A 15,558-nucleotide genomic window follows, 5' to 3' on the forward strand; every position below is an offset into this window, starting at 1 on the left:
TAATAGGTGTGGTGCTGCAGGTTACTTTTTTGATGGAGTTAAATAGAGATTTGTGATCACGGGCCACTGAGGCAGACTCCATCTCCTCAGCAACCCGCGACCACCACCCATCCTTGCAGCGCCTCACGGCTCTCCGAACCTCCGAGCGAAGGCTGCGGTAAGCCTCCTCATTCTCTGACGTGGGATTCTGTAGCCGATGACAGTGGGCCTGTCGCTTTTTCTCAACCATCGTGAACAACTCCTCTGTCATCCAGGGTGTCTGGGGAGGTCTGGACCGCGTACCCAAAGCAGCCATTGCAGCTGCATGAGTCACAGTCCTAAACCTCGCCCATTTACCCTCGACATCAGGAGGAGTCGGGGACGATGCCAATCCCAGCCGCAAGCGATGATGAAATTCTCGCTTGCAACTTTCATCAGATAACTGAGACCAGGCCACTTTAGGTTGGAATGGGGTCCTGGGTGTACACCCACCACCGGAGTGGAAGAATGGCAGGCGCATCTTACAGATGACTAGTCGATGGTCAGAGGGCAGATCAGCTCCACGGTAGGTCCTGGTGTCAAGGACATGGGCTCGCATTCGCTGGTCCGTCACTATGTAATCCAGCAGATGTTCTTGCTTGGACCCGGCATGCATCCATGATGTTGTGTGGATGCATGATGTTGTGTGGACACACACACACAGACACACACAGACACACAGACACACACACAGACACACACACAGACACACACACAGACACACACACAGACACACACACACACAGACACACACACACAGACACACACACACAGACACACACACACACAGACACAGACACACACACACACAGACACACACAGACACACACAGACACACACACACAGACACACACAGACACACACAGACACACACAGACACACAGACACACACAGACACACAGAGAGACGTCACCGTTAACAGCTCCACAGTGAGGACACCGCTGCGTCTTGCGGCAGCGCTCCGTTGCCGTGCGTTTGAGCGAGCGTTTGTGGAGGTATTTGAGGCCAGGGCGCCGCAGAGACTCGAGCAGGGCAGAGCGCTCAGCGGGACGCAGCAGCACACGGGAGCAGCTCTTGCAGATCATCTACACGCACACACACACACACATATACATTATATACATTATATATACTATATAATATATACTATATATACTATATAATATATACACAAGACTTGCAGATCATCTACACGCACACACACACACATATATACATACTATATATACTATATAATATATACTATATATACATACACAAGACTTGCAGATCATCTACACGCGCACACACACACATATATACATACTATATATACTATATAATATATATACATGCACAAGACTTGCAGATCATCTACACGCACACACACACATATATACATACTATATATACTGTATAAACATACACAAGACTTGCAGATCATCTACACGCACACACACATATATACATACTATATAATATATACTATATATACATACACAAGACTTGCAGATCATCTACACGCACACACACACACATATATACATACTATATAATATATACTATATATACATACACAAGACTTGCAGATCATCTACACGCACACACATATATATACATACTATATATACTATATAATATATACTATATATACTATATAATATATACTATATATACTATATTATATACTATATAATATATACTATATATACATACACAAGACTTGCAGATCATCTACACGCACACACACAAACACACATATATACATACTATATATACTATATATACATACACAAGAATTGCAGATCATCTACACGCACACACACACATATATACATACTATATATTTACTATATAATATGTACATACACAAGACTTGCAGATCATATACACGCACACATGCACACACACACACATATATACATACTATATAAATACTATATGATATATACTGTATATACATACACAAGACTTGAAGATCATCTACACGCACACACACACATATATACATACTATATATACTACATAATATATACTGTATATACATACACAAGACTTGCAGATCATCTACACGCACACACACAAGGATGGAACCCGTGACCTCCTGCGTACCAGGCGAGGCTAGTCAACATCTCCCCAGCTAGTCAGCATCTCACAGGGTCATGTGATGCAACCCGCAACCTCCTGCGTACCAGGCGAGGTAGTCAACATCTCACAGGGTCATGTGATGCAACCTGCGACCGCCTGCGTACCGGGCGAGGTAGTCAACATCTCACAAGGTCATGTGATGCAACCCGTGACCTCCTGCGTACCAGGCGAGGTAGTCAACATCTCCCCCAGCTAGTCAGCGACTCACAGGGTACACGGGATGCAACCCGCGACCTCCTGCGTACCGGGCGAGGTAGTCAACATCTCCCCTGGGTCACCTGCAGAACTCCGATGAGAGCCTTGAAGTATCCGACGTGGAAGCAAGGCAGCTCCAGATCCAGGAAGCCAAAGTGGCCGGGACAGTCGGCAAGAGACTTGGAGCAGGAGAGGCACGGCCGCTCCTTGTCACTCGTGCCCTGAGACAGACAGAGACACAGTGAGACAGAGACACAGTGAGACAGACAGAGACACAGTGAGACAGAGACACAGAGACAGAGACACAGTGAGACAGAGACACAGAGACAGAGACACAGTGAGACAGAGACACAGTGAGACAGAGACACAGAGACAGACACAGTGAGACAATGAGAGAGACAGAGACAGAGAGACATAGACACAGTGAGACAGTGAGACAGAGACACAGAGACAGAGAGACAGAGACAAAGTGAGACTTGGAGCAGGAGAGGCACGGCCGCTCCTTGTCACTCGTGCCCTGAGACAGACAAAGACACAGTGAGACAGAGACACAGAGACAGAGACACAGAGACACAGTGAGACAGAGACACAGAGACAGAGACACAGAGACAGAGACACAGAGACAGAGACACAGTGAGACAGAGACACAGAGACAGAGACACAGAGACACAGTGAGACAGACAGAGACACAGAGACAGTGAGATAGACAGAGACACAGTGAGACAGACAGAGACACAGAGACAGTGAGATAGACAGAGACACAGTGAGACAGACAGAGACACAGTGAGACAGACAGAGACACAGAGACAGAGACACAGAGACACAGTGAGACAGACAGAGACACAGTGAGACAGAGACACAGAGACAGAGACACAGAGACAGAGACACAGAGACAGAGACACAGAGACACAGAAACACAGTGAGACAGACAGAGACACAGAGACAGAGAGAGATAGACACAGTGAGACAGTGACACAGAGACACAGAAACAGAGAGACAGACAGAGACACAGAGACAGAGAGACATAGACACAGTGAGACAGTGACACAGAGACACAGAGACATAGACACAGTGACACAGAGACAGAGAGACAAAGACAAAGTGAGACTTGGAGCAGGAGAGGCACGGCCGCTCCTTGTCACTCGTGCCCTGAGACAGAGAGACACAGTGACACAGTGAGACAGAGAGACACAGTGAGACAGAGACACAGTGAGACAGAGACACAGAGACAGAGACAGAGAGACAGAGACACAGTGAGACAGAGACACAGTGAGACAGAGAGACACAGTGAGACAGACAGAGACACAGTGAGACAGCCAAAGACACAGAGACAGACAGAGACACAGAGACAGAGACACAGTGAGACAGACAGAGACACAGTGAGACAGAGACAGAGAGACAGAGACACAGTGAGACAGACAGAAACACAGTGAGACAGACAGAGTGACAAAGACACAGAGACAGACAGAGACACAGAGACACAGATAGCAGTGATAATAGTAGTGATAATAGTAGTGATAGTAGTGTAATAGCAGTGATAGTAGTGTAATAGTAGTGATAGTAGTGTAATAGTAGTGATAGTAGTGTAATAGTAGTGATAGTAGTGTAATAGTAGTGATAGTTGTAGTGATAGTAGTGTAATAGTAGTGATAGTAGTAGTGATAGTAGTGTAAGAGTAGTGTAATAGTAGTGATAGTAGTGTGGTAGTGTAATAGTAGTGATAGTAGTGATAATAGTGTAATAGTAGTGATAGTAGTGTAATAGTAGTGATAGTAGTGTAATAGTAGTGATAGTAGTGTAATAGTAGTGATAGTAGTAGTGATAGTAGTGTAATAGTAGTGATAGTAGTAGTGATAGTAGTGTAAGAGTAGTGTAATAGTAGTGATAGTAGTGATAGTAGTGTAATAGTAGTGATAGTAGTAGTGATAGTAGTGTAATAGTAGTGATAGTAGTAGTGATAGTAGTGTAAGAGTAGTGTAATAGTAGTAATAGTAGTGATAGTAGTGTAATAGTAGTGATGGCGGTGTGGCAGTGACAGCGGTAGACTCACCATGCGGTGATCCAGCACTCCGTAGGGCACGGGGCTGTGGGCACCGTCTTGTGAGTAGAGACTTTTACTCACCACGTGGATGTGAGATTGTCGCTTCATCTGCTCGGCCGACTGCAGGCCGAAGCAGATGTGGCTTCTGGTGGTGGCACAGCAGAGATCGTTACTGTGTGTTTCTGTGTGTGTGTCTGTGTATGTATCTGTGTGTGTGTCTGTGTGCGTCTGTGTGTGTGTCTGTGTGTGTGTGCGTCTGTGTGTGTGTCTTTGTGTGTGTCTGTGTGCGTCTGTGTGTGTGTCTGTGTGTGTGTCTGTGTCAGTGTCTGTGTGTGTGTCAGTGTCTGTGTGTGTGTCTGTGTGTGTGTCAGTGTCTGTGTGTCTGTGTGTGTGTGTCTGTGTGTGTGTGTCTGTGTGTGTGTATCTGTGTGTGTGTGTCAGTGTGTGTGTCAGTGTGTGTGTCAGTGTGTGTGGGTCAGTGTGTGTGGGTCAGTGTGTGTGTCTGTGTGTGGAGCGATAGTGTAGCGGTTAGCGCACTGCGCTATGAACCTGGTGACCCGGGTTTGATTCCCGCTCACGGCCAACACCAGTGACGATTATCTGAACCGGTCCCGGGCCTCCCCTAGGTCGACTCAGCCTCAAATGAGTACCTCGTGCGGTGTAGTGTAGTAAACACTGCCATTAGGGAGACAAAGGCGGTCGGGCGTGGTGCTGGCCACCCACCCCCTCGTGTACCGTTCCGGCCTTCATAGGTGCTCGCTAACAGCACTTGCCCCTACAGTCTGTTAAGGCTATATGGGGGATCTTTGTGTGTGTGTGAAGCCTTCAATAGCTGTGCCGGGGGAATCTCCATATGGTACAGACATAATTGGAGGCTGATCGATGCCCGGGTGCGGTCAAGGGATGGCTCCCTATTGCTCAACCACGTTATGTATGCTGATGATTTGGTAATAGCTGCTCAGCCCCACCAAAACTAAGCACCTGCCTGGGTATTTTGTACCATCGGACACTCCACCCCCACAACTCCCAATCGGTGATGGGGCAGTTGTGGAGAGAGTGGAGAGTTTCCCATACCTGGGCAGTGTGCTTATGACCGGCTCCAGTTTAACAGCAGAGGTCTCACTCCGAATCAGTCGAGCAGCAATATCTTTTCATCGGTTGCGTAACGCTGTGTGGAAGCATACCTGGTCTGTCGCTCCGCACTATGCTTCAGGTCTTCTCGGCCACAGTCATTCCCTCCCTTCTCTACGCTTGCAAAACGTGGACCCCCCTAATGGAACATCTTCACCAGTTAGAAACATTTAGGCTAGCCTGCCTACAATCCATCCTGGGTTTAACCAGACTGGATTGTGTGAGGAGCTCACAAATCCTTGAAAAATCTGGGCAAGGTCCCATCGGTTAGCTCATCCGGCAGGCAAGGCTGCGATGGCTGGGTCATGTAGCCCGCATGCCCAGCCACCGCATGCCGAAACAGCTTTTGTTCAGCCGGATTGAGGGGGCTAAACCAGCACGGCACGGGCTAGAGAAGAGATGGAGTGATGTGGTACAGAAGGACGTGGAGCTGAGTGGACTTGCCAATGACTGGTACCAGCGGTGTCAAGATCGGCCTCTGTGGAGGAGGCTCGTGAAGGACGCTACTGGGCAGTTGGAGGCAGTTGCCCTCCAACAACAACGGAGGGCGGAGGAGCGATGCTCACAACAACTAGCGGAGCGCCGGGTGGCTAAAGCACAGCAGGTTGGCACAGTAGGGGGCACAGGTGGTGCATCAACCAGTCATCTCAGTCGACCCGTGGCACCTGGGTCTGCCCCGTGACCTCCTGCAAGCGGGCGTTCGACACTTCACGTGGCCTCAAGGTGCACATAGCCTGGCACAAGCGTCGTGGTGACGTCACCGCCAATTAGTGGCGAATGACGGTTGTTGTTGTTGTGTCAGTGTGTGTGTGTCAGTGTGTGTGTCAATGTGGTCCGGCAAAACAACCCCCTACCTCCTCGCGGTGCCGGACGGGCAACTCTGTCGTGGACAGCGCTGTGGGGGGAGTTCCAATTTTGATTGGCTCCTCCCCTCATGGCATATGTGTCCACCACAGGGGCTAAACGGGGGCTCTGGACGGGTGCGAGGGGCTGGTAACCCCTCCACCTTCAATTAATTACCACAAAACCACGAATTAAACTGAAATATGTAACAACTAAGCTTGTGCCGGAGGCCCCGGGGGGCCAGGCGTCTATGACGTCTCCTGGCCAAACCCCAATTGGCGGAGCCAGGAGATTGAATACCTACCCTCGGGGCTACTCCAGAAACAACGAAAAGCCACTACGGGTGGCCACGTGGAATGTTCGAACGCTCACTGCAGAGGAGAGGCTGCCACTCCTCTGTCGGGAGCTGGACCGGTACCGCCTGGATCTATGCGGCATTCAGGAGGTCCGGTGGACCGGCTCTGGCTCCTGCCACCATGAGGGGTGGACAGTCCTCTACTCGGGGCAGCAGACTGCCAAACAACAGGGTGTGGCTCTTCTTTCGAACAAAATAATGAAGGGGGTGTGGGAGCGTGGCGGTGAGGTGTGGGAAGCTGTAAGCCCCAGGCTACTTTGGGCTCGCCTTCCCATCAACCGGAGGCGAGGAATGGTGGTCGTGGTTACTTATGCCCCCACCGAAGATGAACATCCGTGGAGGGATGCAGGCAGAGCCGATGAGTCAGATGCCTTCTATGACCTCCTGTCACAGGTGCTGGCTAAAGTGGCCCCTCGGGATAGAGTCATCATGTTGGGTGACTTCAATGCCCGAGTTGGTCATGATACTGGCACCTGGTCTGGAGTGATTGGAGGGCATGGGCCAGATCAGCTCAATAACAACGGTAGGAGGCTGCTAGATTTTTGTGCAGCCCATGGGCTTGTAATTACCAACACGCTGTTCCGGCATCGGCGCATCCACACAACATCATGGATGCATGCCGGGTCCAAGCACTACATAGTGACGGACCAGCGAATGCGAGCTCATGTCCTTGACACCAGGACCTACCGTGGAGCTGATCTGCCCTCTGACCATCGACTAGTCATCTGTAAGATGCGCCTGCCATTCTTCCACTCCGGTGGTGGGTGTACACCCAGGACCCCATTCCAACCTAAAGTGGCCTGGTCTCAGTTATCTGATGAAAGTTGCAAGCGAGAATTTCATCATCGCTTGCGGCTGGGATTGGCATCGTCCCCGACTCCTCCTGATGTCGAGGGTAAATGGGCGAGGTTTAGGACTGTGACTCATGCAGCTGCAATGGCTGCTTTGGGTACGCGGTCCAGACCTCCCCAGACACCCTGGATGACAGAGTTGTTCAGGATGGTTGAGAAAAAGCGACAGGCCCACTGTCATCGGCTACAGAATCCCACGTCAGAGAATGAGGAGGCTTACCGCAGCCTTCGCTCGGAGGTTCGGAGAGCTGTGAGGCGCTGCAAGGATGGGTGGTGGTCGCGGGTTGCTGAGGAGATGGAGTCTGCCTCAGTGGCCCGTGATCACAAATCTCTATTTAACTCCATCAAAAAAGTAACCTGCAGCGCCACACCTATTACCATCATTAGGGGAAAAAGCGGTGATCCAATTTCCGACCCCCAGGAACAGGTTCGCAGATTTGCTGAGCATTTCTGTGAGGTCCTGGGGGAGGGAAAATCCCTCAGCCAGGAAAACATCGTGGCACAAAGTGAGGATGACCCTGCTGAGGCTGCGGTGCCTCAAATATTGGATGAAGTCACCCCCTGTGAGTGGCTGGCTGAGGTGCCATCTGCTGAGGAAGTATTGAAGGCGATCCGGAGTCTGAGACCAGGAAAGGCAGCGGGCAGAGATGATCTCCCAAGCGAAATGCTGAAGGAGGGTGGCGTTTGTGCACAGACTGCCCTATATGACATCATAACAACAGTCTGGACCACTGGATGGGTTCTGCAGGATTGGAAGGATGCCCTGGTGGTCCCCCTTTTTAAGAAGGGGGACCGCACAGACTGTAACAACTACAGGGGCATCTCACTCCTCAGTGTGCCGGGAAAGGTCCTGGCAAGGATTATTCAGCATCGCCTTGCCAGGCACGCTGAGGAGAGGCTTGCGGAGCCCCAATGCGGTTTCAGGAAAGGGCGGTCCTGCACAGATGCCATATTTTCTGTCCGTCTGCTACAGCAGAGGTGTAGGGAATTCCAACAAGACCTACATCTCTGCTTTATTGACCTGGTCAAGGCCTATGATACCATCAGTAGGCCTGGGCTCTGGGTCGTTCTTCGTGCTTTTGGAGTACCTGACCCTCTGCTCACGATCATTAAGGACCTTCATGATGGTGAGCGGGCCCGGGTAAAACTACGTGGCCGGGAGTCAGAGCCATTCCCTGTACACCTTGGGGTGCGACAGGGATGTCCTCTGGCTCCCACATTATTTAACATCTATTTTGACCACGTGGTTCGTGAAGCCTTCAATAGCTGTACCGGGGGAATCTCCATATGGTACAGATATAATGGGAGGCTAATCGATGCCCGGGTGCGGTCAAGGGATGGCTCCCTATTGCTCAACCACGTTATGTATGCTGATGACTTGGTAATAGCTGCTCAGTCAGAGGAGGAGTTGGAGACGCTGCTGCTGAGACTGGAGCGTGCCACTAAGAGGTGGGGCCTTACCATCAGCCCCACCAAAACTAAGCACCTGCCTGGGTATTTTGTACCATCGGACACTCCACCCCCACAACTCCCAATCGGTGATGGGGCAGTTGTGGAGAGAGTGGAGAGTTTCCCATACCTGGGCAGTGTGCTTATGACTGGCTCCAGTTTAACAGCAGAGGTCTCACTCCGAATCAGTCGAGCGGCAATATCTTTTCATCGGTTGCGCAACGCTGTGTGGAAGCTACCTGGTCTGTCGCTCCGCACTAAGCTTCAGGTCTTCTCGGCCACGGTCATTCCCTCCCTTCTCTACGCTTGCGAAACGTGGACCCCCCTAATGGAACATCTTCGCCGGTTGGAAACATTTAGGCTGGCCTGCCTACGATCCATCCTGGGTTTAACCAGACTGGATTGTGTGAGGAGCTCACAAATCCTTGAAAGATCTGGGCAGGGTCCCATTGGTGAGCTCCTCCGGCAGGCAAGGCTGCGATGGCTGGGTCATGTAGCCCGCATGCCCAGCCACCGCATGCCGAAACAGCTTTTGTTTGGTCGGATTGAGGGGGCTAAGCGGGCGCGGCACGGGCTAGAGAAGAGATGGAGTGATGTGGTACAGGAGGACGTGGAGCTGAGTGGACTTGCCGATGACTGGTACCAGCGGTGTCAAGATCGGCCTCTGTGGAGGAGGCTCGTGAAGGATGCTACTGGGCAGTTGGAGGCAGTCGCCCTCCAACAACAACGGAGGGCGGAGGAGCGACGCTCACAACAGCGAGCGGAGCGCCGGGTGGCTAAAGCACAGCAGGTTGGCACAGTAGGGGGCACAGGTGGTGCATCAGCCAGTCATCTCAGTCAGTCGACCCGTGGCACCTGGGTCTGCCCCGTGACCTCCTGCCAGCAGGCGTTCGACACTTCACGTGGCCTCAGGGTGCACATAGCCTGGCACAAGCGTCGTGGTGACGTCACCACCACTTAGTGGCGAATGGCGGTTGTTGTTGTTGTTGTGTCAATGTGTGTGTCTGTGTGTGTCTGTGTGTGTCAGTGTCAATGTGTGTGTCTGTGTGTGTGTCAACTCACATCTTCTTGGCTACATCCGTCTCCCTGAACTGTTCCTTCACCATGGTGAAAGGCTCGTGTTGGCGAGCACCTTAGACACACACAGACACACCCAGACACACAAGCACAGACACACACAGTCACACACACAGGCACACAGACACACACAGACACACACACAGACACACACAGTCACACAAACAGATACACACACACAGTCACACACACACAGACACACACACAGACACACACACAGACACACACACAGTCACACACACAGAAACACACAGACACACAGACACACACACAGACACACACACAGACACACAGACACAGACACACACACACAGACACACACACAGACACACACACAGACACACACACACAGACACACACAGACACAGTTACACACACACAGACACACACAGACACACACACACAGACAGTTACACACAAAGCTCTCCATGGTAGCCTCGAACAGACTGTAGGGGCAAGTGCTGTTAGTGAGCGTCTATGAAGGCTACCGGCACCACGCCCGGCCGCCTTTGTCTCTCCACACACCACCGTACCAGGCTAGGTGCACGCCGTGTCTCTCTGTGTGCCAGGCTAGGTGCACACAGTGTCTCTGTGTGCCAGGCTAGGTGCACGCCGTCTCTGTGGTGCCAGGCTAGGTGCACGCCGTGTCTCTCTGTGTACCAGGCTAGGTGCACGCCGTGTCTCTGTGTGTGCCAGGCTAGGTGCACGCGGTGTCTCTGTGTGTATCAGGCTAGGTGCACGCCGTGTCTCTGTGTGTGCCAGGCTAGGTGCACGCCGTGTCTCTGTGTCTCTGTGCGTGCCAGGCTAGGTGCACGCCGTGTGTCTGTGTGTACCAGGCTAGGTGCACGCCGTGTCTGTGTGTGCCAGGCTAGGTGCACGCCGTGTCTCTGTGTGTGTACCAGGCTAGGTGCACGCCGTGTCTCTGTGTGTGTGCCAGGCTAGGTGCACGCCGTGTCTCTGTGTCTCTCTGTGTACCAGGCTAGGTGCACGCCGTGTCTGTGTGTGCCAGGCTAGGTGCACGCCGTGTCTCTGTGTGTGTACCAGGCTAGGTGCACGCCGTGTCTCTGTGTGTGTGCCAGGTTAGGTGCACGCCGTGTCTCTGTGTCTCTCTGTGTACCAGGCTAGGTGCACGCCGTGTGTCTGTGTGTACCAGGCTAGGTGCACGCCGTGTCTCTGTGTGTGTGCCAGGCTAGGTGCACGCCGTGTCTCTGTGTGTGTGCCAGGCTAGGTGCACGCCGTGTCTCTGTGTGTGTGCCAGGCTAGGTGCACGCCGTGTCTCTGTGTGTGTACCAGGCTAGGTGCACGCCGTGTCTCTGTGTGTGTGCCAGGCTAGGTGCACGCCGTATCTCTGTGTGTGTGCCAGGCTAGGTGCACGCCGTGTCTCTGTGTGTGCCAGGCTAGGTGCACGCCGTGTCTCTGTGTGTGTCAGGCTAGGTGCACACCGTGTCTCTGTGTGTGTGTGCCAGGCTAGGTGCACGCCGTGTCTCTGTGTCTCTCTGTGTACCAGGCTAGGTGCACGCCGTGTGTCTGTGTGTACCAGGCTAGGTGCACGCCGTGTCTCTGTGTGTGCCAGGCTAGGTGCACGCCGTGTCTCTGTGTGTGCCAGGCTAGGTGCACGCCGTGTCTCTGTGTGCCAGGCTAGGTGCACAAAGTCTCTCACCTCCACGTGAAGTCGAGTTCAGCGGTTTTCTTCCGGTTCACCTCTGCGACAACTTCTGGGTCAACGGGGCCCCCCGCCCACATCCGGGTTAACAGGGAATCCACATCCGGGTTAGTGAGCGGGGTGTACGGGGAGGAGCTTGGGGGGTAGGGGAGCGGGTGGCAGGAGCTTAGTGACGGGGTGGGGGGTAGGGGATGGGAGGAGCTTTAGGGGAGGGTGGGGGGTAGGGGAGGGGGTGGGAGGAGCTTGAGGAGAGGGTGGGGGAGGGGGTGGGAGGAGCTCGGAGGGAGAGTGGGGGGTAGGGAAGGGGATGGGAGGAGCTTAGGGGGAGGGTGGGGGGTAAGGGGAGGGGTAGGAGGAGCTTGGGGGGAGAGTGGGGGGGTAAGGAATGGGAGGAGCTTAGGGCGAGGGTGGGGATTAGAAGAGGGGATGGGAGGAGCTCAGGTGGAGGGTGGGGGTAGGGGAGGCGGTGGGAGGAGCTTGAGGGGAGGATGGGGGTCGGGGAGGGGGTGGGAGGAGCTTGGGGGAGAGTGGGGGGGTAGGGGAGAGGATTGGAGGAGCTTAGGGGGAGGGTGGGGGGTAGGGGAGGGAATGGGAGGAGCTTGGGGGGTAGGGGAGGCGGTGGGAGGAGCTTGAGGGGAGGGTGGGGGTCGGGGAAGGGGTGGGAGGAGCTTGGGGGGAGGGTGGGGGGTAGGGGAGGGAATGGGAGGAGCTTGGGGTAGGAGAACGAGTGGGAGGAGCTTGAGGGGAGAGGGGGGTAGGGGAGGGGATGGGAGGAGCTTGAGGGGAGGGTGGGGGGTAGGGGAGGGGATGGGAGGAGCTTAACGGGAGGGTGGGGGGTAAGGGGAAAGGATGGGAGGAGCTTAGGGGAGGGTGGGGGATAGGGGATGGGAGGAGCTTAGCGGGAGGGTGGAGGGGTAGGGGAGGAGATAGGAGGAGCGTGGAGGTGGGAGGAGCTTGGGGGAGGAGTGAGGGGGGTAGGGGAGAGGGTGGGAGGAGCTTGGAGGGTCGGGAAGAGGGTGGGAGGAGCTTAGAGGGAGAGTGGGGAAGGCGGGGCTTGTGCCAGGCGAGGTGCACCAGGAGGTCACGTGACAGACCCTGCAGGTGCCATGTGTTGTGCCGCTGCTGTACCAGGCTAGGTGCCTGAGTTCAGTTTTTTTCAGTTTCAGTTTATTTATTTTGGTATAGCCCTGTGAGCCATTCGGTTCTTGAATCGGGTGCAACCACAACAAACAAAAACACGAACAAGAAAAACATCTTAAAGTGACTATGTGTGACTGTGCAAAACAGAAAATCCATGAAAAAAACAGCAAAATATTCCTGAAAAAAGCACCGTACACCAACGCTGTTCGATTCCCGCTCACGTCCAACAGCAGTGTCGATTATCTGAACCGGTTCTGGGCCTCCCCTCGGTTCACTCAGCCTCAAATGAGTTACCTGGTGTAGTGGTGATGATGGTGGTGTAGTGGTGGTGTAGTGGTGATGGTGGTGTAGCGGTGATGGTGGTGTAGTGGTGGTGGTGTAGTGGTGATGGTGGTGTATTGGTGGTGGTGTAGTGGTGATGGTGGTGATAGTGGTGGTGTAGCGGTGGTGATGGTGGTGCGGTGGTGGTGTAGTGGTGATGGTGGTGTAGCGGTGATGGTGGTGTAGCGGTGATGGTGTAGTGGTGGTGTAGTGGTGATGGTGGTGTAGTGGTGGTGGTGTAGTGGTGATGGTGGTGTAGTGGTGGTGGTGTAGCGGTGATAGTGGTGTCGAGGCTACACGGGGGATATTTGTCTGTGTAGAGGTACTACAACTAACAGCACTTGCCCCTACAGCCTGCTAGAGGCTACACGGGGGATCTTTGTGTATAGGTGCTACTACTAATAGCACTTGCCCCTATAGCCTGTCTAGAAACTACACGGGGGATCTGTGTCTGTGTGTAGGTGACACTAACAGCACTTGCCCCTACAGCCTGCTAGAGGCTACCTGGGGGATCTTTGTCCGTGTATAGGTGCTACTACTAACAGCACTTGCCCCTGCAGCCTGCTAGAGGCTACACGGGGGATCTTTGTGTGTAGGTGCCACTAACAGCACTTACCCCTATAGCCTGCTAGAGGCTCCCGCTGCTCTTGTCGACCCGAAGACGGTGAAGCCGTCAACCTTGAAGAGAAGCTCCGATAGCCTCACCCCAGGATGTGTTAGGGGGACGTCCATACAGTGAGGGAAATAAGTATTTGATCCCCTGCTGATTTTGTACGTTTGCCCACTGACAAAGAAATGATCAGTCTATAATTTTAATGGTAGGTTTATTTGAACAGTGAGAGAGAATAACAACAAAAATCCAGAAAAACGCATGTCAAAAATGTTATAAATTGATTTGCATTTTAATGAGGGAAATAAGTATTTGACACCTCTGCAGAACATGACTTAGTACTTGGTGGCAAACCCCTTGTTGGCAATCACAGAGGTCAGACGTTTCTTGTAGTTGGCCACCAGGTTTGCACACATCTCAGGAGGGATTTTGTCCCACTCCTCTTTGCAGATCTTCTCCAAGTCATTAAGGTTTCGAGGCTGACGTTTGGCAACTCGAACCTTCAGCTCCCTCCACAGATTTTCTATGGGATTAATGTCTGGAGACTGGCTAGGCCACTCCAGGACCATAATGTGCTTCTTCTTGAGCCACTCCTTTGTTGCCTTGGCCGTGTGTTTTGGGTCATTGTCATGCTGGAATACCCATCCACGACCCATTTTCAATGCCCTGGCTGAGGGAAGGAGGTTCTCACCCAAGATTTGATGGTACATGGCCCCGTCCATCGTCCCTTTGATGCGGTGAAGTTGTCCTGTCCCCTTAGCAGGAAAACACCCCCAAAGCATAATGTTTCCACCTCCATGTTTGACGGTGGGGATGGTGTTCTTGGGGTCATAGGCAGCATTCCTCCTCCAAATACGGCGAGTTGAGTTGATGCCAAAGAGCTCCATTTTGGTCTCATCTGACCACAACACTTTCACCCAGTTGTCCTCTGAATCATTCAGATGTTCATTGGCCAACTTCAGACGAGCATGTATACGTGCTTTCTTAAGCAGGGGGACCTTGCGGGCGCTGTAGGATTTCAGTCCTTCACGGCGTAGTGTCACCAATTGTTTCCTTGGTGACTATGGTCCCAGCTGCCTTGAGATCATTGACAAGATCCTCCCGTGTGGTTCTGGGCTGATTCCTCACCGTTCTCATGATCATTGCAACTCCACGAGGTGAGATCTTGCATGGAGCCCCAGGCCGAGGGAGATTGACAGTTCTTGTGTTTCTTCCATTTGCGAATAATCGCACCAACTGTTGTCACCTTCTCACCAAGCTGCTTGGCAATGGTCTTGTAGCCCATTCCAGCCTTGTGGAGGTCTACAATCTTGACCCTGACATCCTTGGAGAGCTCTTTGGTCTTGGCTATGGTGGAGAGTTTGGAATCTGATTGATTCTGTGGACAGGTGCCTTTTATACAGGTAACAAACTGAGATTATGAGCACTCCCTTTGAGAGTGTGCTCCTACTCTCAGCTCGTTACCTGTATAAAAGACACCTAAAAGCAAGAAATCTTTCTTATTGAGAAGGGGTTAAATACTTATTTCCCTCATTAAAATGCAAATCAATTTATAACATTTTTTGACATGCGTTTTTCTGGATTTTTGTTGTTATTCTGTCTCTCACTGTTCAAATAAACCTACCATTAAAATTAGACTGATCATTTTTTTGTCAGTGGGCAAACTTACAAAATCATCAGGGGATCAAATACTTTTTTCCCTCACTGTAGGTGTATAAGTGTAGTGTAAAATAGTGT

General features: G+C 52.2%; 1 protein-coding gene across 2 annotated transcripts in view; it reads right to left on the reverse strand.

Moving 5' to 3' along the window:
• POLR3A (RNA polymerase III subunit A) overlaps positions 1-11,876 on the reverse strand; it is a 92,182-nt gene extending 80,306 nt beyond the window's left edge. The window contains exons 1-5 of one of the 2 annotated variants that reach the window (XM_076054824.1): positions 11,748-11,876; positions 10,073-10,142; positions 4,391-4,526; positions 2,424-2,561; positions 932-1,103 (exon numbers count right to left, since the gene is read on the reverse strand). In XM_076054824.1, the coding sequence (XP_075910939.1) occupies positions 932-1,103; positions 2,424-2,561; positions 4,391-4,526; positions 10,073-10,116 (490 nt within the window). In that variant the 5' untranslated portion in view covers positions 10,117-10,142; positions 11,748-11,876. Of the gene's footprint in view, positions 1-931; positions 1,104-2,390; positions 2,562-4,390; positions 4,527-10,072; positions 10,143-11,747 lie in introns of those variants that run through there. The other variant, XM_032978694.2, reaches the window with a different exon arrangement.
• Positions 11,877-15,558: the final 3,682 nt, after the last annotated feature.

This window comes from Petromyzon marinus, chromosome 68 (assembly GCF_048934315.1).
Source record: "Petromyzon marinus isolate PM22_M1 ecotype Great Lakes invasive population chromosome 68, UKy_Petmar_22M1.pri1.0, whole genome shotgun sequence".
NCBI lineage: Eukaryota > Metazoa > Chordata > Hyperoartia > Petromyzontiformes > Petromyzontidae > Petromyzon > Petromyzon marinus.